This window comes from Pelodiscus sinensis, chromosome 22, assembly GCF_052426305.1.
Source record: "Pelodiscus sinensis isolate ZL-2025 chromosome 22, ASM5242630v1, whole genome shotgun sequence".
NCBI lineage: Eukaryota > Metazoa > Chordata > Testudines > Trionychidae > Pelodiscus > Pelodiscus sinensis.
The window spans coordinates 24592731-24620351 of record NC_143073.1 but is presented as its reverse complement, the minus strand read 5'-3'; the positions used below and the strand labels follow the sequence as shown (position 1 = coordinate 24620351).

General features: G+C 53.4%; 1 protein-coding gene across 1 annotated transcript in view; it reads left to right on the top strand.

Annotated features, from left to right (window-relative positions):
* The first annotated feature begins 2495 nt into the window (after positions 1-2495).
* The window catches only part of LOC149521869 (guanylate-binding protein 1-like), a 125701-nt gene continuing 100575 nt past the window's right edge, over positions 2496-27621 (top strand). The window contains exons 1-2 of the mRNA XM_089772591.1: positions 2496-2993; positions 12862-12964. Of these exons, the coding sequence (XP_089628717.1) occupies positions 2949-2993; positions 12862-12964 (148 nt within the window). The 5' untranslated portion in view covers positions 2496-2948. The remainder of the gene's footprint in view (positions 2994-12861; positions 12965-27621) is intronic.

The following is a 27621-nucleotide window of genomic DNA, read 5'->3' as shown; positions in this document are numbered from 1 at the left end:
AGCCCAGTAGCCTGTCTGCCGACAGTGGCCAACCCTAGGGACCCTGGAGGGGATGGACCGAAGACAGTGACCAAGCCATTTGTCTCATGCCATCCCTCTCCAGCCTTCCACAAACCTAGGGCAGGGACACCACTCCTACCCCCTGGCTAATACCACTCCATGGACCCAGCCTCCATGACTTGATCTCACTTCCCTTTAAACTCTGTTTTAGTTCTAGCCTTCACAGCCTCCTGCAGCAAGGAGTTCCACAGGTTGACTCTTTGCTTTGTGAAGAACAACTTTCTGTTACTAGTTTGAAGCCTGTTACCCATTCCTTTCCTTTGGTGTCCTCTAGTCCTTCTTTATGGGAACTAATGAAGAACTTTTCTGTATGCATCCTCTCCACCCAACTCCTGCTTTTAGAGACCTCTATCCTGTCCCCCCTCCATCTCCTCTTTTCTAAGCAGAAAAGTCCCAGTCTCTTTAGCCTCTCTTCATATGGGACCTGTTCTAAACCCCTGATCATTTTAGTTGCCCTCCCCTCTCCCACCCTCTCTCTTCCCCTCTCCCACCTCCTTTCCCCAGTCTTTCCCAGGTTTGTTCAATAAAGACAGATTCCATTTTGGAAGAAACGTTATCTTTATTTTGTACATCAGGAAGGGGGGCTAGGTAAGGGTAAGTGGAAGGAGGTGAGTGAGGAATGGGGTACGAGCCCCCGATGGAGAGGACTGGGCTGGCTCTGTGGGCTTCTGGGGGTGGAAGCTCTCCTGCAGCCCCCCAATTGCCCCCTCTCCCCAGATGGCAGCCTGAGGCAAGTGCAGCCGGGCTGATGGCCGAGTGCTGTGATGTGCCCAGTGTGGGTACTCCGGACACTCCAAGCCAGGACTCCTTTGCAAGCGGGGCACCCCTGAGAACTGTCTGTCCGGGGTGGGGGTCGGGACCCTTTAAGCACAGCCCTCGGCTAGCCTGAGACAGCATCTCCACGCTCTAAGTCCTCCTCTGATGCCCTGCCGGCACTGCTTCCGGCCATCCTTAAGCCCGGTTCAGCGTCCACTTAATGTGGACATGCTAGTTTGAATTAGCAAAATGCTAATTTGAACTAGTTTTTCAGTCTGGATCTGTTAGTTCAAATTAACTAATTTGAACTTAGTTAGTTTGAATTAATGTTGTAGTGTAGACATACCCTCTGCTCCCCCACAGCTGCCTGGCCCTTCCCAGCAGTGCTGCTGCCAAGCCAGTCACGCCCGTTCTGTGGAGGGGGGCTCTTGCTTTGCCCTCCCCACATGCAGCGCTTCTCCTTTGCCTTTGGCGGGCAGAGCTACAGCACAGACGGGTCTGGACGAGCTGGGGAAAGGGACTGGAGACAGCTGGTTACATGCTGCAAAGCGTTTGCAGCCCAGCCCCTTGGAGTGCTCTGCAGTTTGATCAGTGACCTCTCTGCACCCCCTCCGGCATTCACAGGGATGTGAACAGCCCTGGGTCCAGACCAGACCCCTGTGGATCCCTCCAGAGCTCCCCTTCCACGCTGGCCATTTCCATGCTGAGTCCCTCCGTGGCTGTGACTGGTTGGCCAGTTACCTCCCCACCTCACGCAGTTCTCCCGAGCCCACATGTCTCCCGTTCACTGGCCGGTTGTTTAATGAATCCCAGGACCATGGAACTCACTGCTCCCCCCCCTCCCACACTGCCTCTTCTCATACACTTCCAGAAATTGCACTGGGCATGGAGCAGGGACCCTACAAATACAACATTCCCCTTTCCTTATCTGTATCCCCCGCACCCAACTATAGTGGTGGTGCCTGCTCCTGTGGGTCCCAGGCCTTTCCCTCAGCATGTGAGCAGAGGTTTAGTGAGTGATGATGCCCCATTGTGGCCGTGTCATCCGTATGTGCCCAGGCAGGATGGCCCCTCCAGGCAGCTGGGTGTCCAGATGCACCCAGCCCTGCTCCAGCTGAAGCCCCCACTGCCCACAGCTCCTACTGCTGCAGTGCATTTGGCTTGCTGCTTTTGTCGACCTTTCCCCCCTCCCCTGCTGACACCCCTGCCAGGAGCCAGGGACACATTCAGAGAGAGGTTCTTGCCTCTTGGAGGCTCTGGCAGAGGAGCTGGGGTCACAGGACTTGACTCATTGCAGCAGAGAGCTGGACAAATGCCAGAGTGTGGGGGTAACAGGTTTGCTTGTGAGGGTGGGAGCGGGGCTCAGCAGCCCTGGGTTCATTGCTGGCAGAGGCCTTGTGCTCCCGAGGCTCATGCTTCAAGGCTTCACGCAGCCAGCAGCAGGGGTCAGGAAGGAATTAACCCCCCTGTGCCCAGGCACGTTTATAAATCCCCTTCCCTCAGTGCAGCGGGGTGGGCACAGCTACAGAGGGAGCACTGAACAGGCCTTGGGGCTTTGCCACCTGGATCTTGCCCACCTGCTCAGAGTTGCTCAAGGTGGGTCAGGCAGAAAGTTTCCCTCCAGATGGATTTGCAAGGACCTTGGGGAGTAGTCACCTTCCTGTGCTGAGTGGGGGGTGAGTCACTTCCCAGGGTTACCCGGGTGGTGTTAATTTGGGGGCTGAGCTGTGTGCAGTGCTGGGTGCTGGATCGTTGCTCAGCAGTGCTCAGTTGCCTTTCTTTGCATAATTCCACAGAGCCAAAAGAGAGGGGAAGAGGAGCACAAGGAGCGTCAGCGGGACAGAGAAGAAAAGGAGAGGCTGCGCCAGCAGGCTCAAGAAGAAAAGGAGTGGCAGCATAAGCAGGTGGAGCGCCAGTGGGACAGAGAAGAGAAGGAGAGGCAGCGCCAGTGGGAGGAACGCCAGCGGAAGAGAGAAAAAAAGGAGAGGCAGTGCCAGTGGGAGAGAGAAGAAAAGGAGAGGCAGCGCCAGTGGGAGAGAGAAGAAAAGGAGAGGCAGCGCCAGTGGGAGAGAGAAGAAAAGGAGAGGCAGCGCCAGAAGGAGGAGTGCCAGCATGAGCGTGAGGCAAAGGAGATGGAAAAGCGACATCAACATGAGCTCGAGATGCAGAGGCGGAAGGTAGGAGAAGCCTGCCACAGGTACCTGTCCTGGGGGTGGCATCGGTACCAAACCACTGGCTCACTTGAGGGAGGGGGATCACGCAGCCACAGGCCTAAATGATGTTGCTATGGGGAGTTGGTTGAATGGGGTGGGATGGGGCACAGGGCCTGGTGCGAGGCTCTGCTACTGTCTGCGATGAAGGCCTGGGAGGTTCCAAGCCTTGTGGGAAGAGACTTATGGGGAATATGAGTGAGGGGAACAAGTTTGTTGCAAAAATTCACACTGATCCCCTGAGCATCTAGGAGACATTCTTGGGGGAGAGGAGAAGAAGGGCTGGGTTCAGAGAAACAGCCTGTGCAGAGGCTGTAACCAAAATTCGTGGCTGTTTACAGAAATGGGGAGCTGAAAAGGAAATGTGGATTAATGTTCCTGGGGCAAAAGCCTTCACGTAACCTACAGCCAAATTTCTAAACAGCCCCTTCTACTAGAGTTCTTTGACAGGATCGTCATGCACGTACACAAAGGGGAATCCAGTGGCTACAGTGTACTTAGCTTCTCAGAAAGCCTTTGACAAGGTCCCTCACCAAAGGCTCTTAAGCAAAGTGAGTTGCCATGAGATAAGAGGGAAGGTCCTTCCATGGGCTGGTAACTGGTTAAAAGACAGGAAGCCAAAGGAAGGAATAAATGGTCAGCTTTTGGAATGGAGAGAAGTAACTAGTGGTGTCCCCATGGGTCTGTACTAGGACCAGTCCTATTCAACATAGAATCATAAAAGCCTAGATCGGGCAGAGACCTCAGGAGTCATTGAGTCCAGCCCTCTGCCCATAGCAGGACTGACCCCATCTCAATCATCCCAGCCAAGCTGGTCAAGCTGGTCTTAAACACACCTAGGGATGGAGATTCCACCCCTCCCTAGGGAACCCAGCCCAGCACTTCTCCACTCACTAGGGAAATAGTTTTTTCTAATATCCAAACTAGACCTCCCCCACTGCAACATGAGCCCATTGCTCCTTGTTCTGCCATCCGTCACTACTGATGGATCTTTGGTCTGACACAGTATGGCAATTCTTATGTTCAGTCTTTGGGGCTGCCACACTGATTCCATTTGGATGAGCAGGTCAGGTCTGTTCTTGGCGCCATCTTGTTGGTTTACAAAGGATGGACTCACAGAGCCCGCTTGCCTGAGCACACTGGAGATGAATAGCAGCAGGTAGTTTCCTTGCTCAGAAAGCCCCACACTTGTATCTCCAGGGCTCAGGCCTGTGCCCAAATAGCTCTGCCCCTGGGTCCTCTGGGGTCAAACTCACAACCAATTCCCGTGGCCTGTTCCCCCACAGCATACCCAGGCACTGGTCTGTAGCCTGGCCCCTGCATTTGCAACAGGGCAACCCCGCTAGCCCCGCAGGTTAGATCTCACCTGGCCACATGGCCTGGTATCTTGAGATGAGATTCCTCACTGGCTGCCACTGTTTGTGTCAGACAAAGGGGTTTGTTTGCTCCTTCCATTGATTCCCAGGGAGGGATTTAGGTACCTACTGCCTTTAACAAGGTTTGCAATTGACTTTGGCTCCAAACTCTCTGATGGCCCATCACAGCCGACTGTGCCTTGGAGCGTAACCACATTTAGAAATGCTCATATGTGTTAGCGCTAAGAAAACGTCACTAAGGGGGACACACCCATAATGTATCTGATGCATCCTGACATAGCCAGGGAAAGAAAACTCAGGCCATTGAAATGTGTATCTCCACTAGCCAGAGCTCACTGACTGCACAAGCACAACACTGCACAAATGCACATCACAACTTTAGCCATGCACCCCCAGCAGTATGGTTATCAGCATGCCCTCTCCAGGCAGCCCAAACTGCAACCCCAAAGCCCCAGAGGCAACAGTGCTGGGCAGGCAGAGTTTGGTCGGAGTGGGCTTTTGGCTGTGGGAAGGACAGGGAGGGAGGGGGGAGCCTACTGTGTTGCGAAGTTCATTTATAGAATTATTACAGCTGAAGATAAGGTAAGTGTGGCTTTTGTGGGGCTGTGTTGTGAGCTGGTGTGGTGAATATCCAAGTGTCTGTCTGTCTGTCTGAGCCTTTGTTTGGCTGTTTGTTTGGCAGTTTGAAAGGTGTGAATTGGGAGTCCTTTGTTCCAGGTGGGCCTTCAGGGGCTGATTGGATTGGAGGCAAGGCTTTGAGATGGACCTCTAGCTTTGAGACGGGCCTCTAGCTTTGAGACAGCAGCCTTATAGAAAGGGTAGCTGGAGTGAACGGAGGGGAGTTTGCCTGGGAGTTCACCTTTAGGGAGCCCCACAGTATTTGGTGGTTTGTCTTGCTTTTTATTCTCTTCTTTTTTATTGCTCTGTCCTCCCCTTCAAGCTTCAGGGGGCAATGAAAACACCATCTGAGGACTCTCTTGGTCAGAAGGCAGAATGGCAAGTGAAAGGTCAGCTGTTGTGCCCTGAACAGTGTGAGCCATGTTTGTCTTCCACCTGGAAGACAGAAGGGATTTCATCTGTACAAGCTGATCATCATATTGAAAGAGAAGAATAAAGGACTAGAGGCCCAAGTACCAACCTTAAGTTCTATGAGAGAAGATGAAGACTTCCTGGCTAGAAGGCAATATTCAATCCTGCAGGCACAGCAGGCTAAAGGACCAGTGAGGGCAGTACAGGACAAGGAAAAAACTGGCATCATGTATCCTCCAGGAGAAGGAAGCCAACTCAGGTATCCTCCATTCCTGTAGAGGTAAGTTACCACTTTCAGGCTTTCTGCACAGGCACTACAGTGACAAATGTTTTGGCAAGGACCTCTTAGGGAAGAAATCAGAAGGAGACATCACATAACGGAAAGCATAGGATGTGTAGTCCTAGGGATGGGGTCCATGACCCTCCCCCCCACAAATAAGATGGGTGGTGGTGGTCGGGGACTCCCTCCTAAAAGGGACAGAGTCATCTATTTGCTGTCCAGACTGGGAATCTCGAGACGTGTGCTGCCTACCAGAAGCTAGAATTCAGGATGTGACAGAGAGTCTTCCAAATCTGATCAAACCTTTGGATCGCAACCCGTTCCTGCTTCTCAATATAGGAACAAACGATATGGCCAAGAATGATCTTGAGTGGGCCACTGCAGATTATGTAGCATGGGGAAGAAAGATAAAGGAATCTGAAGTGCAAGTGGTGTTCTCGTCCATCCTCCCTGGTGAAAGAAAAGTTCCAGGTAGGGATCATCAAATCATGGAAGTAAATGCGTGATTGCAGAGGTGGTGTCAGAGAAAGAGCTTTGTTTTTTTTGACCATGGGACTCTGTTCCGGGCACAAGGATTGCTAGGAAGACATGGGATCCACCTAACCAAGGGAGGAAAGATCATCTTCACGGGCAGGCTTGCAAACCTAGGCTATATCTACACTACAAAGTTAATTCGAACTAACAGACGTTAGTTCGAATTAACTTTGATAGGCGCTACACATGCGAACCGCTAGTTCGAACTTAATTCGAACTAGCGGAGCGCTTAATTCGAACTAGGTAAACCTCATTCTACGAGGACTAATGCCTAGTTGAATTAACTAGTTCGAATTAAGGGCTGTGTAGCCACTTAATTCGAACTAGTGGGAGGCTAGACCTCCCCAGCTTGCCCTGGTGGCCACTCTGGGCACCACCAGGGAAACTCTTCTGCCCCCCTTCCGGCCCCGGAGCCCATAAAGGGGCACAGGCTGGCTACGGTGCCCGTGCCAGGTGCAAACCTGCCAGCACTCAGCCAGCAGACCCTCCACCTGGCATGGCTCGAGCCAGCCACCCGCTGCCACCCAGCCCTCCGCCTCTTCCCAGGACCAGGCTGGCGGCTCCCAGGAGCCTGCCCGGGGCCACAAGAGGCGGGCGCCTGCCTGGTCTAGTGCGGACATCGTGGACCTCATCCACGACCTCCGCACTAGGCACAGGAAAGTGGCCATCCAGGGCAGGAGAGCTGCCAGCCTGGCCACCCAGGAGCAGGTTTCCATGAAAACAAGGTGGTCTACTGAGACCCCCCCGACCCTGAGCCCTGAGCTTAGAATGGCCGTACTGGGTCAGACCAAAGGTCCATCTAGCCCAGTAGCCTGTCTGCCAACAGTGGCCAACACCAGCTACCCCGGAGGGGATGGATCGAAGACAATGACCAAGCCATTTGTCTCATGCCATCCATCTGCAGCCTTCCACAAACAGAGGCCAGGGACACCATTTCTACCCCCTGGCTAATAGCACTCCATGGACCCAACCTCCATGACTTTATCTCACTTCTCTTTAAATTCTGTTATTCTTCTAGCCTTCACAGCCTCCTGCAGCAAGGAGTTCCACAGGTTGACTATTTGCTTTGTGAAGAAGAACTTTATGTTGTTAGTTTGAAGCTTGCTACCTATTCATTTCATTTGGTGTCTTCTAGTCCTTCTATTATGGGAACTAATGAAGAACTTTTCTTTATGCACCCTTTCCACACCACTCATGCTTTTGTAGACCTCTATCATATCCCCCCTCCGTCTCTTTTCTAAGCTGAAAAGTCCCAGTCTCTTTAGCCTCTCTTCATATGGGACCTGTTCCAAACCCCTGATCGTTTTAGTTGCCCTCCCCTCTCCCACCCTCTCTCTTCCCCTCTCCCACCTCCTTTTCACAGTCTCCTCGAGTTTTGTTCAATAAAGAGAGTTTCTATTTTTGAACACGTGTCCTTTATTTTGTACATCAGGAAGGGGGGCTATGGAGGGGCAAGTGGAAGGAGGTGAGGGAGGAATGGGGTACGAGCCCCTGATGGGGAGGACTGGGGTGGCTCTGTGGGCTCCTCAGTGTGGAAGCTCTCCTGCAGCCCCCCGATTGTCCGTCCCCCCCCCCGGATGGCAGCCTGCGGCAAGTGCAGCCGGGCTGATGTCCGAGTGGTGTGATGTGCCGAGTATGGGCACTCAGGGCACTCCAAGCCAGGACTGCTTTGTAAGAGGGGAACCCCTGAGAACTGTCTGTCCGTGGTGGGGATCGGGTCCCTTTAAGCACAGCCCTCGGCTGGCCTGAGACAGCAGCTCCACACTCTAAGTCCTAATCTGATGCCCTGCCGGCACTGCTTCCGGCCATCCTTAACCTCAGTTCAGGGTCCACTCAATGTGGACATGCTAGTTCGAATTAGCAAAATGCTAATTCGAACTAGTTTTTAGGTCTAGATGCACTAGTTCGAATTAGCTTAGTTTGAATTAACTAATTCAAATTAAGTTAGTTCGAATTAGTGCTGTAGTGTAGACATACCCCTAGTGAGGAGGGCTTTAAACTAGGTTCATTGGGGGACGGTGACCTAAGCCCTGAGGTGAGTGGGGAAGTAGAATACTAGGAAGAAATGCAAGGAGGAAAGAACAACAAAGGAGGATTATCTAAGATGTCTGTACATGAATGCAAGAAGCCTGGGAAACAAACAGGAAGAATTAGAAGCCCTGTCACTAAGAACTGTTATTTGATTGGAATAAGGGAGACTTGGTGGGACGACTCATATGACTGGAGCACTGTCCTGGAAGGGTATAAACTGTTCAAGAAGCACAAGTGGGGGAGAGAAAGAGGAGGAGTTGCACTAGGATTGCTCAGAGCGGCAGTATATAGAGGAAGAAAAGCCTGTTAAGAGTCTTTGGATTAAGCTTAGAGGCGGGAGCAACAGCAGTGATGTTGTGGTTGGTGTCTGCTATAAACCAGATCAGGTGGATGCAGACGATACTTTCTTTAGACAAGTGAGAGAAGCTTCAGATCGCAGGCCCTGATTCTCATGGAGGACTTTAATCACCCTGACATTTATTGGGAGACCAATACAGCAGGACACAGAAAATCCAGGAAGTGTTTGGAGAATGTTGGGAATAACTTCCCTGTACAAGTGCTGAAGGAACGATGAACCATATTCCATATATATAACTTTACTCACAAGAATGATATATACTACGAAAGAAGAGATACAGATCCAGCAGATTGTGACATTAAGATTGGTAGGTTACATGGGATATTTTGTCCAAAGAATCTTTGAGATGTGCATGTTTGCTTCCATAAGTCCATTTAGTAAAGAATGGGGGAGGGGGGCATCACAGTAATCTCCAACCTAGACCTCCCCCACTGCAACTTGAGCCCATTGCTCCTTGTTCTGTCATCTGTCACCACTGAGGACAGCCTCTCCCCAGCCTCTTTGGACTCTACCACCCTGATACTGGAAGGCTGCTACCAAATCCCCCCTTCTCTTCCGAAGACTAAAAGCCAGTTTGCTCAGCTCCTCCTCATATGTCATGTGCTCCAGCCCCCTCAACATTTTCATTTTCCTTCACTGGAATCTCTCCAATTTGTTCAGGTCCTTTCTGTATTCAGGGCCTCAAAACTAGACACAATACTCCAGATGTGGCCTCACCAGTGCTGAATAAAGGGCAATAATCACTTCTCAGGATCTGCAGGCAATGCTTCTCCTAATGCCCCTAATATGCAATTAGCTTTCTTGGCTACAAGGGCAGGATGTTGTCTTATCTGCAGCGTCTCATCCACTGGAATCCCCAGGTCCTCTTCTGCTGAACTGTTACGTAGCTAGTCAGTCCTCAGGTTGTAACCGTGCCTGGAATTCTTCCAGCCTCAGTGCAGGACTCTGAACTTGTCCTTGTTGAACCTCATCAGATTTCTTCTGGCCCAGTCCTTCAAATTGTCCAGGTCACTCTGGACCCTCCAGTGTATCTACCTCTTCCCCGGCTTATTGTCATCTGCAAACTTGGTGAGGGTGCAAACCCATCACTTAGCTCATTAATAAATATGTTGAAGAAAACAATCCTGGCCCCAGGACCAACCGCTGAGGCATCCGCTGGTACTGGCTGCCAACTAGACATCAAGCTGTTGATAATACAAGATGCATTGGAAGAGAATGGACAGTGGCTCTGGAATCACATCCGACTTTCTCAGTACCCTTAGGTGCAACAGATCCAACACATGGACTTGTGTCTGTCCAGCTTTTCTTAAAAGTCCCAACCTGCTCTTTCAACTGCTACTGGTCTTGCACATCTCTCCCTGTACCACGCTGCCCAGCAGCCTGGGAGCTGACCTGGTCTTTGAAGACAAAGGGGGGGAAAATATTTCTTCCAACACCTGGGTCACTTCCCCAAACCAACCCCAGCACCTTCGTTAACGCAGGTTCTACCTCCTGGTCTCTGCTGGCACTTTCTTCTCCCAGACTCTCCACCACACTCACTCTCAGCTCCTTCAGCACACACTGAACTCACTCAAGAGGAGCTCCAGTTACCAAGTCTCAGCTGGTTCTCAATTGCCCCAGGCATTCTGAATAGTCTGGCTCCCCTGACCAGGGAAACCTCCTAATTGGCTCCAAGTGCTTGATTGACCCGATTGAGTCTGGCAAGTTTGATCCTGCTGCCCTAAACTAGTCTTTATTAGTTTACCCTGGGAATGGAGATTTACTTAATCAAGAGCCAATACATTTCTCATCCACCACTCTGCCCTCTTACGCCTCTGGCCTGACCCTGTCACAGCACAAAGAGCAAGTGTTACCAGAGAGCAGGGGTCTGTTCCCAAATGGAAAAGATTTACATTGTGTGTGTGTTTGAGAGAGAGAGAGAGAGAGAGAGATCCTGAAAATCTCATGTCTGCAAATCTAAGGGGTTGTGATTGTGGAGCTTGTCCCAGTATTTAAAAATACAGCCTGAACTCTGTGTTTTCTGGGTTTCTAATGGCTATATACAAGTATTTTTCAAAAGCAATATTAGAGGTAGATTGAAAGTAAACATAAGTCAAATAAATAGATAGAACCACTGGGGTTGACATAAGTATCCCCCAAAGAAGCATTGTATACCTGGAAATTAATTATAATAATTAACTTTGCAGAAATGCATATATGTTAAAATATGGAAATGCTCAGTGAAAGCAAGTGGCCATTTTGAGAGAGGGCACCCTAACTTCAATCACGGTTAGAACCGGAGATGGCAGCCATTTTGAAAAGATTCTACCAGCAACTCTCTGATGTAGAACATTTTCCTTCAATTCTTGGTGCTGAAGAAACTTTGGGATATGAAGAATATCTACAAAAAATGTCTGAGCGTGGCCAATGCACAAGATCTCAGTGAGTTGTAACAGTATGAGAAGTTTTGTGAGTCTGCATCACATTGCTGAGATCATTCAAAATGAACAAAGCAGTCTGACATCATGTGTTAAATATCTGTATAAAATATTATACATTTGTTTTAATTGATAAACTACCAGGTTTACTTGCAAATTCTCAGACAGTTCATAGAACAGGAGCTGGAAGGACGTGCTGCATTGCTCAGATATACCAGAGAGGGGAGTGTTGGATTCTTCAAAGCGCCTGTGTGAGTTAGTCCTCAGGGTGTGTGTCTGAGGCATGCTGGGATTTCTGGAAACACCCCTGTGAATCCCTTACCAATGGGCTCCCAGGCAGCACCTGCTTAATGATTGAAAGGAAAATGCATTAACAGGATGTTACATTTTTAATCAGGAGAAACTCTGGGGAGTCAGAAAAGCCACAGTCAAAGATAAAGAGGGAGATTAATGTTCCCCGTTGGGTGGGAATTCACAGAACTGTAAAACTCCATTAATCCGTCTGGCACTCCTGATAGTGCAGCATCAGCTGGAATCCAGAACTGCTCAGATCAGCTGCTCTCATGGCTGGGCCACTGTGAGCCGCATGCACTCTCACAGCCCACTCTGTTCTGCTCACGGTCCCCAGCGCACACAGCGTCCAGCCTGAACATGCTAGCAGCTGGCCACTGAGCATAGGCAGATACTTTGGGACCTGGACATAAGACTGGGGGAGAAGGGCAATTGGGTGACAGCAGGGAGGGGAGGTGTTTGGCTCTGGGAAAGGGAAGGAGAGGATAGGGGGAATGGGTTGCGCACAGCGTCCCGGCCAGCTGATTGAAAATCCGGTTGCTCAGTGCATGTGCCGCCTGGAGGGAGTCGCGTGGCTGTACCATCAGCTCCGGGACCCAAGCATAAGGTAGTGGTGGGGGGGATTAGATTGGGAGTATGCCCCCTTATATTAACTCCTGGTACTCCAGAATATCCGATAATCCGGCACCACCTAGGTCCCAAAGGTGACAGGTTATTGGAAGTCTACTGTAATTACCTGATATTTCTCCAAAGCGAGACAATTCAGACTGGAAATATGGCTCAGTGGGTTAGCAGTGAGGGGAACTGATCGACAGAACCACTTGCCACAGACTGTTGTGGATTCTCCATTGTTGGAGATATTTAAACCAAGCTGGGGTGTTTCTCTAACGAATATGCTCAGGGCAGTTCTGGGGCCTTTGCCCCACAGGAAATCAAAGCAGATGGTCACTGTGGTGCCTTTGAGCCTGGGGATCTCATACCCTCTGAAGCTGTTGTTTCCAGGGCGGCGTCCCAGAGAGTCTCTGCCCACGGCTGTGAGTCACCCAGGTCCCTCGCTGTGATATTACCCTGGGGGGACCAACTGTCCCAGAGAGTCTCTGCCCTCGGCTGCGAGTCACCCAGGTCCCTCGCTGTGATGGTACCTGGGGGACCGACTGTCCCAGAGCTAACGCTGCCCCCGCTGCCCAGGAGAGAGCACAGAGCTGAGCTGTCAGGGGCACTGACTGAGGGCGGGGGTGGAATTTGGGCATCAGGGTAACTGGCGTTTTCCTGCTGTGAGAGCTGGGATCAGAGCCACCAGGTGACCAGAGCAGTGGCAGGGCCGTGACTTTCTGGGCAGTTGTGCCCCGTCCCCTGCCAATCACCCCCTTCAGACACAGCCTGGGGGCGATTTGCGTCGGTGGAGTCGGTGTCTGGAGTCCCCCGACCGGCTGCCTTCCCCTGGGAGACTGGCAGGCTGGGCCCATCAGGAGTGGCTCAGTGCCCACTGCTAAGCACTTGTGTGGTCTCCTCTTCCCAGGCAGAGCCGGTGCCGGAGCAGTTCATGGAGAACAAGATGGAAAAAGCTGCCACCAACCTCACTGCTGCCTGCAGCCTGACGGGGGAAGCTGAGCGCCGGACAGGTGAGTTGCCGTTGGGGTGAGAGTGGACAAACCCCGTCTCTCCCCCTGAGGTACGGCCCCTTGTGCCCTGCCGGGGGCTGCTGGACGACTCTGGGGGTGGCAACTGGGTCTGTAGGACACGTGGGAGGCCCCCTGTGTCACGGTGACTGGTGAGGAACGCCCATTGCTGCACAGGGAGCCCGGCCTCCCGGGGGAATTGCCGCCCCCTCATCCCTCAGCGCTCGAGAACCTTCATGCCTGCAAGGCCTGGGCGAGGGACACGGGTCCCCCACACTGTGGAGTCACTAGTGTGGGAAAAACTGTATTTGTGACTCCAGGGAAATCCTGCCGTGGGCCGTGTGAGGGCAGGTCGTGTGTGGGACAGAGGACGGGCCCTAGAGCTGTGTGAAGGGGATGAGGTGAACCCACCGCGGGCTGGGGTGGAGAGAGACTTTAGCAAGGGCGCCCCAGGGCACAGGCTGTTCAGGCTGTGGCAATAGCAAAGGCCTTCGGGCAGGCGACCTTTCCTGGCAGAGAGAGAACAGAGAAGGTTCGGCTTTTGTTCTGGGTCACTGAGGTGTGATGTGCAGGTGGAACCCAGAGACACAGCTGTGGGCAGAGAGGACACAACGACTCTACAAGCTGCAGGCACTTGGCTTATCACAGAATCCTAGAACCCTAGAACTGGAAGGGACCTCGAGAGGCCATTGAGTCCAGTCCCCTGCCCTCACAGCAGGAGCAAGCACTGTCTAGAGGAGACGGGACCCTCCTCTTCAGTGCAGCAGCCCGTTATCAGGGAGTCCTCTCCAGTGAGGCGACCCTCTTTTGGGGGACCACTCTCACCTGGGGGGGCCACCCTTCTGCCTCCAGGACATTGTCTCTCAGGGCCTTTAACCGCCTGTGTCCACTGAAAGCCCCTTCGGAGGGGCCCTCCTTCTGGACCCCCAGGGCCTCCCCTCCCAAGGGACTAGCCCAGCCCTGTTCCCCAGCCCAGAGCGACTCCCAGCCAGCACCCAACAGGAGGGGTTATGGAGTTTTGAACGCAGCAAAGGATCCCTCAGGCCTGTCGCTCCCCCTCCCCATCCTACAGTGTAACACATCTGAGTCTCCCCTGCAGTGAGGTGGGCTCTGCCTGCTCTGCTCCCTGCCCAGATCAGAAGCGCCTCGTCTTCCAACAGAGCCTCCCATATTCCCAGCAACAGCCCCTCTACAGCAGTTCTCTCTCTCTAGGAAACAGTGTCACCTGGGCCTCTCTCTTCTCTGCCTTCCCTCCCATCCAATGTTCTCCACTGGCTGAAACAAGCTGGGCCAGTCACCGGGTCTCCCTCTGCAGCCCCTTGTCTGTCTGGCCAGAACCAATTGTGTCCTCTGAGAACGGCCAGCCAATCACCAGGGCACCAGAGGCCAGGGCTCCAGTTCTGTACTGTTCTCTGCAACATTTTTTGAGACATCTGTCGAAAAAGGGTTTATTGGTGGCCATGTTTATGCTAATGAAGCATTGGCTATTTAAATCCCCGCTTCATTAGTAATTTCGATGTGCCTAATTTACATCTCTGTGTCGACAGAGAGGTGTAGTCTAGATACCAGTTATCTAGGGCGTGTGATACCAGTTATGTCATAGCTGTATTTATTTATTAACACTACAAATTCTTCCTGCTTATTACCGATACTCCTTGCATTTGTAGACAGGCATCTAAGACACAGCACCTTTTTGGGCGGGGGCCACATGGGCTCGTTGAGCCCCTGGTCTGTCCTGACAGGGCCGTGGCTGGGAGGCGAGGGTGAAGATGCCCCTCTCCTCAGGGATGTAGGGGGCCTCCAGACTCCTGTGGCAGGTACCAAACTGGGAAATGAAATGAAATTCTGTAGCTTCCCTTTCAAGCTGCTTTTTTAAATTGTTTTGCAATAATACGGTGACTTTGAGACCCATCAATGAGTGCCCGGGCAAGTTAATATGTTTCCCCACAGGCTTCTGTGTGTTACCTTTTCAAATATCTGATTTGTGTCCATTAATCCTCTGTCATGGAGACTGTCTGGCTTGGCCAGTGTACATGGCAGAGGGGCATGGCTGGCATAGATCACATTTTTGGATGTGCAGTTGTAGGAGCCTCTCATGCCGTGTTTATATGACTAGGTCCTGTGATGGTGTCACTTGTATAAATATGTAGACCGAGTTGGAACTGGGTTGATTGCAGGGGTGGGTTCCTGGGGGAGTATGATGGACGTGCACTGCGGCGTGGCTGGAAAGAATTTGTTTGAGGTTGGAGGGTTGTCTGTAGGCGAGAACTGGCCTTTCCCCCTAGGTCTGTGAGAGTGAGGGGTCATTTTCCAGGACAAGTTGTAGATTGTTGGTGTTAGAGAAGAAACGGCGACCCAGGAGAGGATGGGGGAAAGGGAGCTGCTTTATTGCCCACTCACGCTTACCTTGGACATTCCACACTATGTCCGAGTGTCAACAGTTTGGCCCCAATTACACCCCTTGGGTATGTCTACACTACTACCCTAGTTCGAACTAGGGTGGTTAATGTAGGCAACCGGAGTTGCAAATGAAGCCCGGGATTTGAATTTCCCGGGCTTCATTTGCATGCTGCCGGGTGCCACCATTTTTAAATGTCCGCTAGTTCGGACTCCATGCCTACTTTGTTGATGGAACGAGGTGTACAGGTAGTTCAGAATAGGAAGCCTAATCTGAACTACCTAGTCTGTGCCGCGTGTAGCCGTGGGCACGGAGTCCGAACTAGCGGGGATTTAAAAATGGCGGCGCCCGGCAACATGCAAATGAAGCCTGGGAAATTCAAATCCCGGCCTTCATTTGCAACTTCGGTTGCCTACATTAACCACCCTAGTTTGAACTAGGGTGGTAGTGTAGACATACCCCTTGATCTATGTTAGTGTGTTAATTCACACGTCTATCACTACTTTTCCTAAAACCTAATTCAGTAAGGTGAACTCCTACACAATGAATATTAATAAGCAACTGATGAACACATCTATACCCGCCCTGATTGCTGTTGACTGGTTTTTAGTTGAATCAGCATTGCCTACTGCCTGAACCAGCAGCGACAGGGAGGGGGAAAGGGCTTGGACTCTGAAAATGTTTTGGAAGAACAAGTCTGAAGACAAAACAAGACACTGTTCAGTGCAACCATCTTCCAAGGCTGCCAGGACAAAGGGGAAAACATGTTTAAAGAGCAGTGGCAATTTCAGCTAGACTCCTTAACCACTAATGTATAGCCATCTGTTGCCAGTATGGCTTCCCGGAGGGATTCCTCCTCCTCCGGGTAACTGGGCGGCCACTCTGCCCCACTCCAGAGAAGGAGCAGGAGCAGGAGCAGGAGCAGGAGCAGGGTGCAGCTGCTGCTCCTCCTCCTCTCCTGCCTCTACCCCCTGTTCCTGCTGCCCTGTGATGGAGAATTTAATCCGAGGGTTCGGATGGGGGCCCAAAACCCCTACCAAATCAATTCCAGACACCCTTCTCATAGACTCATAGACTTTAAGGTCAGACGGGACCATATGATCATCTAGTCTGACCCCCCTGCACAGTGCAGGCCACAGAATCTCAACCACCCCTCTTAGAATAATCCTCTCACCTATATCTCAGATATTGAAGCCTTCAAATACTTTGAAGGCCCCAACATGCAGAGAGTCCTTCAGCTGTGATCTGTACCCCATGCTACAGAGGAAGGCGAAAAACCTCCAGGGCTTCTGCCAATCTATCCTGGAGGAAAATTCCTTCCCGACCCCAAATATAGCGATCAGCTAAACCCTGAGCACGTGGGCAAGACTCACCAGCCAGACACCCAGAAAGTTCCCTATAGCAACTCCTATCATCCCTCCATTGACCTATTTCCAACTGATAATGAATAGTCAATTAGATACCAAGATCCTGTTATTTCATCCAACCATCCCCTTATCATAGAAGCATAGAACTGGAAGAGACCCCAGAAGGTCGTCAAGTCCAGCCCCCTGCTCTAGGCAGGACCAATCCCATCTAAATCAACCCGGCCAGGGCTTTGTCAACCCGAGACTTAAATACCTCTAGGGATGGAGACTCCACTACTTCCCTAGGGAACCCATTCCAATGCTTCACTACCCTTCTAGTAAAATAGTTTTTCCTAATATCTAACCTGGACCTCTCCCACCACAACTTGAGACCATTGCTGCTTGTTCTGCCATCTGTCACTACTGAGAACAGCCTCTCTCCAGCCTCTTTGGAACCTCCCTTCAGGAAGTTGAAGGCTGCTATCAAATCCCCCCTCACTCTTCGCTTCTGCAGACTAAACAGACCCAAGTCCCTCAGCCTCTCCTCGTAGGTCATATGCTCCAGCCCCCTAATCATTGTGGTTGCCCTCTGCTGGACCCTCTCCAATGCTTCCGCATCCTTTTTGTAGTGGGGGGCCCAGAACTGGACACAATACTCCAGATGTGGCCTCACCAAAGCCGAATAAAGGGGAATAATGACATCTCTGGATCTGCTGGCAATGCTCCTCTTAATGCAACCTAATATGCCATTAGCCTTCTTGGCTACAAGGGCGCCCTGTTGACTCATCCAGCTTCTCATCCACTGTAACCCCCAGGTCCTTTTCTGCAGAACTACTGCTTAACTGGTTGGTCCCCAGCAACCAGTTAAGTAACCAGCTTTATTCAGGAATGCATTCCAGGGCAAAAATCTCCAGGGTACTCAGGAAAAAAAGGTCCTGCAAAGTTTCTGCAACTGCCCAAACAAAAGGCAAGGTCTTTTGTACTATCTTACCTGGTAATTACCCCTCTTTCACTGCCCACTTACAATTGCATGCATATAAAGGTCATGCCCCTTTGCACCAAATTCCCTCCAATCATCATTTGTCCCCTCACAGTCCCTTTGCAGGCCTTACAACAGGTTCAAACCAGTTTCACCTGTCCCCTCCTTTTGTATACCTGTGTTCAAGCACGTACCTCTTTACAAAGACCAGACTTAACATCCAGGTCACAGCACAGGTCATACTGACAACAATTAAGTTTATCCTTCACCTGCAGCAGCCGGAGCTCTCCCCACCCTACACAGCCACCACCCGCCTGCTGAGGCTTAATCCCCCTGGACACCGCTGCTGTTGCTGGTCACCACCACCACCGGGTGCTGCTGCTGTGCCCTGCCGAGGGGGAGAAAAGGACCATCACCCAGAACTGTGGAGGGCGTTTGTTTTCACCTGCTCCTGGGGTGATGGTAAACTGAGCTGTTAAAAGGGGGGCTGGAGGAAAAGCTAAGAGCCCTCTGCCCAGTCCAGCTGCCCCCCTTCCTGCTGCCACCACCCCCAATGCCCCCTCCACCATCCCTCAACACCTGGACATCCTCTTTGCCCCTCAATGGGGTAGCTGCCCCATCGCTCCACCTGGGACTGAACTGCTGCAGCATTGGGCGAGGTTGAGCCCCCACAAACACTCGTGGGAGTGCTCCCTCCCCACCCTCTTGGACTTGGCCCCCCTCCCTCAGCTACATTTGACTGGGGAGCCCCCCCTCATCCCTGTCTAAGCAGCTTGCCTCCTGCCCCATTACCTGCCCTGCTAGCCCAGTTTGTTTTTCCCTCCCTTCTTGAGTTTGCTGATCTGCCTCACCCAGTCCCAGAGTTTGTTTACTTCCCCCTCCCGAAGCTCAGCACAGCTCTTTGCCTGCCCTGCCCCACCCCCGCCTAGCCTGCTGTAGCATGTGTCCTGCCTCCCAGCCCTTGCTTTGCCTTGCCCCGCCTTGCTCACCCAGCAAGATCCCTTCCCCCAGCCTCCCAGTAGCCCTCTTCCTCTACCCAGAGTACCTGGCCCCCTACCCCGAGTGCTTGTACTTCTGTCTCTTCCTTCCCCTTTTAAGTTGGCCCCCTGCACATTTCACCCCCCTTGATGGCCCCATAGTCCCCCATAGTATCCCAGTGCAGCCAGAGGAGCCAGCCCCCGCCCTGCACCCACTACCACGTTCCCTTCTCCATCCTGCCAGTGCCCTCCTCTTCTGCGTCCAGCCTTGCAGGGAAGAGTGGTTTCTGGCCCCTCGGTCCCCATTCGCATCCCGCCTGTGCTAGCGCTCTCCCTCCCTTCAATCAGCCAGCGGGAGGGAGTGGTTTCTTTTTCCCATCCCCCTACCTTCCCTTACCCTGACATACCCTTCCCTCCCCCCCCCCCCCCGCAATAGTGCCCTCCTCTGCCGCAGCCTCAACAGGGAGGAGTGGCTGTTAATCCCCCACTTCCTTGGTTGCCACTCCCTGAATCCAATACTCTCCCCTTCCCCCCATCCCCCTCATTGATGCCCTCCTCCCCTGCCTGCTGCTTGGCGGGGAGGAGTGGTTCAGCATTGCCCCCTCCCTGTCATCTGTGCCTCCCTCAATCTTCCCCCCATGATGGAGTAAACCCCCACCCCTGTTGACCCTATGGCACCCCCATTACCACCGACCCTGCAGACTGCTGTGGATGCCCTCCCAACCTCTGACCCAGGTTCCGCACCTGCCACAGCCAATGCACCCCCTGATATGAGTGAGCCCTCCGCTCTGGCCAGCAAAAAGGGCCAGGGGAGGAAGAAGGGCAAGGGCCCAGCCAAAAAGGCCAAGCCTCCCGTGGCCTAGGCCTCCCTGTATGTTGTGTCCCTGCATCTGCCGCACCCCCTCTTTCCCCTGCTGTTCCTCTAACTGGTTCCGGGGGTAATCCACCTGTAGCCCCCCAGAGCATACGCCCAGGTGGCCACTGCCCCCCCCACACGTTACGCCATGTCATCTGCCCTGACTGCTGCCTCCAGCTCCATCCCTGGTGGCCAGGGCCCCTTCCCCACCCTGACCAGGAGACACGGCAACCGCTGCCTCCTGGTCGCTGCCTCACCCCATGTTGAAACATATGTGAGGTCATAGGCAAGAGGGATGGGGGCCTCGACCATGGTGGCGGCCTCCAAAATGTACCACAAGGTGGTGTTCTTCCTTGCCTCTGAGGCCACCACCCAGGAGGTGGTGGAGAGGGGCCTGGCGGTGGGGGGGTATATATGTGCAAACCATTGGAGGACTTGGACGTATGGGTGGTCCTAACTTCTGTCCCTCCCTTCCTTCCCAATGCTGCTCTGCTGCCTGCCTTCCCCTCCCTGGGGAGGCCAATATCAACTATAAGCCCCCTCCCGTTGGGCTGTAGGGACCCCGCCCTCCACCACATCCTGTCTTTCTGCTGGCAGGTACACCTGCAGCTGCTGCCAGCGGTGCGTGGTGGGGTGCCATTAGAGGGATCCTTCATGGTACCCTACCAGGGGGCCCTCTACCAGGTCCATTATTCAAAGGGGAGACGTGGTGCTTCCTCTGCTGGGCGATGGGGCATGTCCCTAACACTGCCGGCCCCCCTGGTAGTGTGGCCTCCGCAGCTGCCCCTCCTCCAACCATCTGTCTCTGCGGGGCCCAAAGAGGAGAGGGTTGTGCGGTTGCTGCTGGGCGAGGGAGAGGGCTCCCACCAAGGGGAAGTTTCCCCACCCCCCTCCCTCCCTCCCTTGCTTCCCCATCCCCCTCAAAAACCATTGCGCCCCCTGGCCTTGCCCCTGCTGACCAGCCCTCCACTTCCACCTCGGAAGGTTGGACACTCGTTTGGGGGAAGCGCAGAGCCTGTGGTCTGTGGGCTCAATCTCCCCCCTCCAACAAGGAGGGTGGGAAGGCCCCCCTCCAAAAAAATCACAAGGGGGGGGGCCAGCGCTGCCAAGAGCACCCCCAGCAAGCATCAGCAGGAGGTGCAGGGCAAGAAAGGGCACAGGGGTTGGAGACGGGTAGTGTGGCGCTGTCGTTCTTAGTGCTGCGCCGGGGATCGGATCCCTCTTTGCCCATTTCCATGGCCCGCGAGGCTATCTGAGGGCCGAGATGCAGGAAAGGTCCAGCACCCCCTCAGCGCTGGGGGCCAAGCTCTGCCAATTCCTCGTGGGTACACACGGGACTAAGGGGAAGGTGGAGCTGGCTCTTCAGCACTGGGGGGATTTCCATTCCCTCTTGGGGGCCATGATGGCCCTGTTGCAGGAGGGGAGAGGGACCAAGAGGCAGGTTATCACGGCCTACCAGAGGGTCTGCAAATTCTGCGACGCTCTCCTCACCTTCAGGTCGGGGAGTGGCCTGCTGTGGGGCCTGCAGGAGGCCGACGATCATCCTGCCCGCGAGGATCTTCCCCAGCCCTCATCATGAAGTACACCATCTTTGCAACGTTAAATGCCTGGGGCTGTAGGGTGGATCTCCACAGGAGCCAGGTGCTTTCCTTTCTTCATGGGGGTGGGGGGTACTCAGTCATTTTCCTGCAGGAGACCCACATGACTCCAGCCGTCGAGGCTGGCTGGCAGCTGGAGTAGGGGATTGGGGTGTATTTTAGCCACCTCAGGGTTTGCGCAGCCGGGGTAGTCACCCTGTTCTCCCCTGCCCTATGGCCTGAGGTTCTGGGGATTGCTCAGGTTGTCCCATGTCACCTGCAGCACGTCCGGGCCCATGAGGAGGGGCTGACTTTGAACTTGGTCAACATCTATGCCCCGAACGTGGGCCTGGATCGTGTCACCTTTTATCAGCAGGTGGCCACCTTCTTCGGCACCCTAGATCCTCGCGACTGCTTGGTCCTGGACGGGAATTTCAATACTACCCTTGAAGATCAGAACTATGCAGGAGTCAAAAACTGCCAGGCTGCAGCAGGTATCCTCAGGGTGATCGTGGACCATCACTCCCTGGTGGACGTCTGGCGAGACCACCACCTGGACGATACCACCGCCTTCACCTATGTCTGGGTGGGGGATGATTGGTCGAGCCACTCCCGGTTGGACCGCATCTATTTATTCTGGTTCCATCTGGCATGAGCCCACACCTGCAGTGTCTGGCCGGTCCCATTCACGGATCACCATTTGGTGGCCGTGACAGCCTCTCTTAGTTCGGAGAGGCTGGGGCCGGCCTATTGGCACTTTAACAATAACTTTCCGGGCTTCGTTGGGTCCTTCCAGGAGTTCTGGCTGGCCTGGCAGGGGCAGTGACCCGCCTTTCCCTCGGCATAGTGATGGTGGGACGTGGGGAAAGTGCGCATCCGGCTCCTCTGCCGTGACTACTCCCAGGGTGCCAGCTGGCAGAGAGAGAGAGAGCAGTTGGAACGGGAAGTTTTGAAGCTTGAGAAGCTCCTGGTATCCAGCCCCGAGGATCCGCCCCTCTGCGAGGTGTGCCGGGAGAAGCGGGAGGAACTCTGGGCCCTCAAGGAGCACCAGCTCCGGGGTGCCTTCGTTCGATCCCGCATCCATCTCCTTAGGGAGATGGATAGCGGCTCCAGATTCTTCTACACCTTGGAGAAAAAGAGAGGGTCAAAAAAGCACATCACATACCTTTTGGCAGAGGACGGCACTGCCCGCATGGATCCAGAGGAGATGCACGGAAGGGCCAGGGCCTTCTACACCAGTTTGTTCTTCCTGGATCCAACCGAAGTCAATGCCTGCAAATTGCTCTGGACTGAGTTCCCGACGGTCAGCACAGGCGACTGAGTCCGGCTAGAGCTGCCTCTCACTCTGGCCAAATTCTCAGAAGCCCTCCATCTCATGCCCACCAATAAAACCCCGAGCATGGACGGGCTGATTGTGGAGTTCTACCATGTGTTCTGGGATGTCCTTGGCCCAGACCTCATCACTGTCTGGGCCGAGTTCTTGGAGAGCGGGTCCTCCCTCTGTTGTGCAGGCGAGCCATGCTAGCCTTAGTGTCAAAGACGGGGGACCTCTGTGACCTTTGGAATTGGTGTCCTGTCTCACTCCTCAGCACAGACTATAAAGTCGTAGCACAGGCCATCTTCCTGTGAATGTGATCCATGCTGGCAGACATGATAGACCCTAACCAGACTTACACCATCCCGGGCCATAGCATCTTTGATAATCTGTACCTAGTCGGGGATCTCTTGGAGCTTGGGTGTAGGGACAGTCTGTCGTTTGCCTTCCTGTCCCTGGACCAGGAGAAGACTTTCGACAGAGGGTACCTCTTGGGCACTCTGCAGGCCTTCGGCTTCAGGCCTTGTTTTGTGGGTTTTCTATGGGTGCTGTATGCCCTCGCGGAGTGTTTGGTCAGGCTCAACTGGACCCTGACAGAGCTGGTCAACTTTGGGTGGGTAGTACGTCAGGCGTGTCCGCTGTCGGGCCAGCTGTACGCTCTGGCAATCGAGCCCTTTCTCTGTCTCCTCCGTAGGGGGGTGATGGAGTTAGTGCTCCGATAGCCAGAGCTGCAGCTGGTCCTATCCACTATGGCAAGGTCAGTCTCCCTCCTGAGACTCTGACCACTGTTCTGCCCACTGTCCCACACTTTGAGGGCTGCAGCAGGGCCTTTACCTGCAGAGTTTTTGTCCCTGGGCCTTCCAATCACGGCTGACCAGAAACCCTCTTCTTGTCCCGAAGGGTGGGGTAATGGGGACACCTCCAACACCCCTCTGCACAACTCCTCACCTCCGCCTGTAGCCTTTTACAGGGCTGGTTGTTCCTCCTGCTCCTCCACACTGAGTCTCCTTAACACTGGGTTGTTTTCCTCCTCTACATTCTCCTTCTCTCTCTCTCCCCCCCCCCTCACTGAGGGGGGGGGGGGAGTTAAAGAGGCCCCAGGGCAGCCCCAATCAGCTTCACCTGGCTCTTAATTTATTTGCAGGTGCCCTTTCTCAGCTGCCCCTAATTAGCCGGGATTGCTGCTGTTTCCTCTGCTAGAGCAGCCTCTCTCCCCTTCCCCAAGTCCTTTAACCTGCTCTGTCACAATGAGTATGCCAGTGATGTGCTCCTCATGGTTCAGGCCCCAGAGGTCCTGGCCAAGCTCCAGATGATGGCCCTGGAGTTCTTTTAGCCAGAACTGCACAGGGTCTCTGCAGGGGTTCTGTCTCTTCCTCTGGAGGAGGGGGGCCAGGGCCTGTCCGCCTGCAGACCCTGCAGAGACTCCTCTACTGTGCAGTTAGTCCGGCATGGAGCATTTTGGCATTCACCTTCCTCTTTGCTCTAGCCCAGCTGCCCTGCACTCAGCCCAGGGAGGCTGCACCACTCTCCTGCAGGCCAGGAAGCCCTTCCTCTTTGCTCCAGCTCAGCTGGAGTGAGGTGAAGCTGGGCTGGAGGAAAGAGGAGTGGCTGCCCAGCCAGCTGGCCGTGGTTTTCAGCCCAGGTGCACCATGCTCCATGTGGGCTGGAGCAGAGGGGAAGCTGCCTGGACACCTGGACATGGTGTTCAGCAGAAATAGAGGCTGCGCTGTACTCGAGCTGATCACGTGGCTTCTCCTCTATTCCAGCCCAGGTAAAGTGTGGTTCACCTGGGCTGAAAACCATGGCCAACTGACCGGGCAGTCGCTCCTCTTTCCTTCAGCGCAGCTGCACTGTGGTCAGCCCAGGAAGGCTGCGCCTCGCTCCATCTGGGCTGGGGCAAAGAGGAAGGGCTTCCCGTCCAGCAGGAGAGTGTCACAGCCTCCCCAGGCTGAGCACAGAGCAGATGGGCTGGAGCAAAGAGGAGAGTTGCCTGGCCAGCTGGCCATGGTGTTCAGCCCATGTATACCCTTCTCTGTGGGAGTGGGGAGTCGACCCCAGAGGAGGCGCCTGCTGGGGCTTCCCTGCTCTGCGGGAGGAAGAAGGAGGAGTACTGGGAGGAGGCGGGTGCAGGGGACTCACTGCTCTCACTGGCACCCAGACCCCTGCTGCAAAATCCTTCCCCCTGCCCCTGCCCCCCAGAACCCTGTCCCCTGCCCCAGCACCCACTAACACCCTTTCCCAGTAACACTTCCCGTGCTCCCACCAGCACAGTTGGGGCCACATTAGTGAGGCTTGGGGGTTTTTGGAGGAGAGGTTTTTTTTTTTTTGCATCTCCCTTGTGTGGCCCAAACTGACTTTTCTGTGGGTCAGTGACCCCTGACTCAAAAAGGTTCCCCACCATTCTCATAAATAAAGACAATGCAGAAACTTTTTGTGTTTGACATAGTCTTTTATTTAAAAACTAGCCAATTAGCCCATTATAAGTTGGGATTTTCAGGTCTCTCCTCCACATCGGTCTTCTCTCCTAGCCTCCGGTCTCTCGCTCCATGTCTCTTTCTCTCTCTCTCTTCCTCCTACTGCCTCTCCCCTCTCTCTCAGCTCTCCTCCGCCTTCTGCCTCTCTCTCCGTCTCTCTCTTTCTCTTCTCCCCCTCCTGCCTCTCACTCTCTCTCCGCTCTCCTCTGTCTCTGTCGGGGATGCACGCTCGTCCAGGCCCCACCCCCTGGGAGTGTACGTCACCGCCCCGCCCCCTTTCGCCTCCCGCTGTGGCACTCAGCTGACTTCTGCGCCACTCAGCTGGACTGCCATGGGGGAGCTAGCGGCACAAACAGCCTCTCTCTCTTTTCTCCTCCTATTGCCTCACCCTCTCTCTCTCTCAGCTCTTGTCCTCCTCCTGCCCCCCTCTCTCTCTCTCTCTCTTTCTCTTCTCCCCCTCCCATCCCTCACTCTGTGTTTCTCTTCTCCTCCTCCTGCTGTGTCTCTCTCACTCTCTCTCTTGCTGTCCTTTGCCTCCTCTCTGCCTCCTCCGTTCTCCTCTCTGTCTCCTCTGCATCCTCTGTGTCTGCTCTGCTTTCCTCCTTTTGAATCCGGCGCCCTTTCCTTATGTCAGAGACACACACTCGTCCAGGCCCCGCTCCCTGGATGTTCCCTCTTGGCGGCGCTCTTGCCTCCCACTGTGGTGCTCGGCTGACTTCTACACCACTCAGCCAGGCCGCCGCGTGGGAGCAAGCGGCACAAGCAGACGTTTGGGCCCCATGCTCTCCATGCAGCACCCCTGCAGAAGTCTGCCAAGCACCATGGCAGGAGGCAACAGTGCCACCCAGAGGGAACAGCCAGCATTTCAGCGTTACAGAGTCACAGACATTGGGCTACTATATATATGATGAAGCCTGGCCAACAAACCCCCAATTGGGGCCAAGTCCCCATCTGGCCACCGCATTATAACACTTCTGCACCCCACCCCACCCCACCCCAGACCCTAGATCTGAGCCTATCATACACTGGAACCCCTTGCCCATAGCCCCTCACATAACCCAACCCAAATTCCTGCACCCTCACATCCACAAGCCTGTGGCTTGCTTAGTAGCCCAACCCTCCATCTGACCCCAACAGACCCAGCCTGGAGCCCCCTCCCTGAGCCAGTGTCCCCTTCTCCACCTCCTCCTGCACCCAAATTTCCTCCCAGAACTTGCACCTCTCACTCCTTCCCACACCCAAATCCCTCATTCCCACCCCCATCCTGTCTCAACCCAGCGAGGGTACAGCTAGACTGCAGGAGTTTTTCCAGCATTCTGGAGATATCCCAGAAAAACTCTTCTGCATTCAGGGATGCATTTGTTTTTCTGTTTTTTTAGTGGAAGAGCAAACATGCTCTTTTGGTAACCCCTATATTCCTCGTTCTATGAGGAATAAGGGAGCTGTCGAAACAAAGGATTTTTCTGACAATTGGCCCAGTCTACACAGGCTAAATGTTGGAAAAACCTCTTCCTACAGAAGAATTGGGGAAAAAAGTGGCAGTGTAGCGTGTACAAGGGGATAGCAAGTGATGGAGAAGAGGAGAATAGAGAGGGTGGGGCTTCAAGGAAGGGGTGGGATGTTAGGGGGAGGGGTGTGGCAGTAGATCTTTGCTTGTTCTGAGATTTAAAAAGAGATCTTCAGTGTAAAAAGGTGGAAGACCACTGCTGTAGGTGTTTGTCTCTGTCTGTGGGATTGGAGCAAATCCGGTTGTATCTTATGGCCTGGCTGTAAACAATTGATTGAGAAATGCCTCTTGGATGGAAGCTGGAGGAATGTAGGTAAGTGTAACAGTCGGTAGGTTTCCGGTATAAGAAGTAGAAATGTGTCTGTTGTGTAATTGTACTGTAGTGTTGAGGAAGTGGACCTTGTGTGGTCTAGTCCAGGCTGAGGTGGATGGTGGGGTGGAAGTTGTTGACATCCCTGTGGAACTTTTCAAGGGTCTCCTTCCCGTGGGTCCACGTAATGAAAATCTCATCAATGCATTATAAGTAGAGTAAAGGTGCTAAGGGGAAGAGCTGAGGAAACATTGTTTGAGGCCAGCCACAAAGATGTTGGCCTATTGTGGGGCCATGAGGGTTCCCATGGCTGTGCTGCTGACTGGAAGATATAAATTGTCCCCAAAATGGAAATAGTTGTGGGTAAGGACAGTCACAGAGCTCTGTAACCAGGTGTACCAGGGTGTTTTCAGGGATGGTGTTCCTGACAGCCAGTAATCCATCCTTGAGCGGAATGTTGGTGTGAAGAGCTTCTATGTCCATGGTGGTGAGGTTGTTGTTTCAGGACGATTGCTGATTTTCTGTAGTTTCCTGAGGAAGTTAGTGGTGTCTCGAAGATAGCTAGGAGTGCTGGTAGCATGAGGTCTGAGGAGAGAGTCAGTATAAGCAGATAATCCTGCTGTAAGTGTGCCAATGCTTGAGATGATGGGTAATCTGGGATTTCCAAATTTGTGTATCTTGGATAGTAGATACAAAATTCCTGATCAGGGATTTGAGGGTGAGTTTCTGTAGCTTTGCTCCAGAGTTGTAGCAGGAAGTGTCATGAGCAGGTGGTTTAATTGCTTTGGTATTCGTTAATGGGATCAGAGGAGAGAAGCCTGTAAAATCTGGTCTTGGTGAGTTGTCCGGCAGCCTCCTGTTCATAATCTGTTCTGTTCATGATGACAAGAGCACCCCCTTTGTCAGCCTCTTTGATTATAA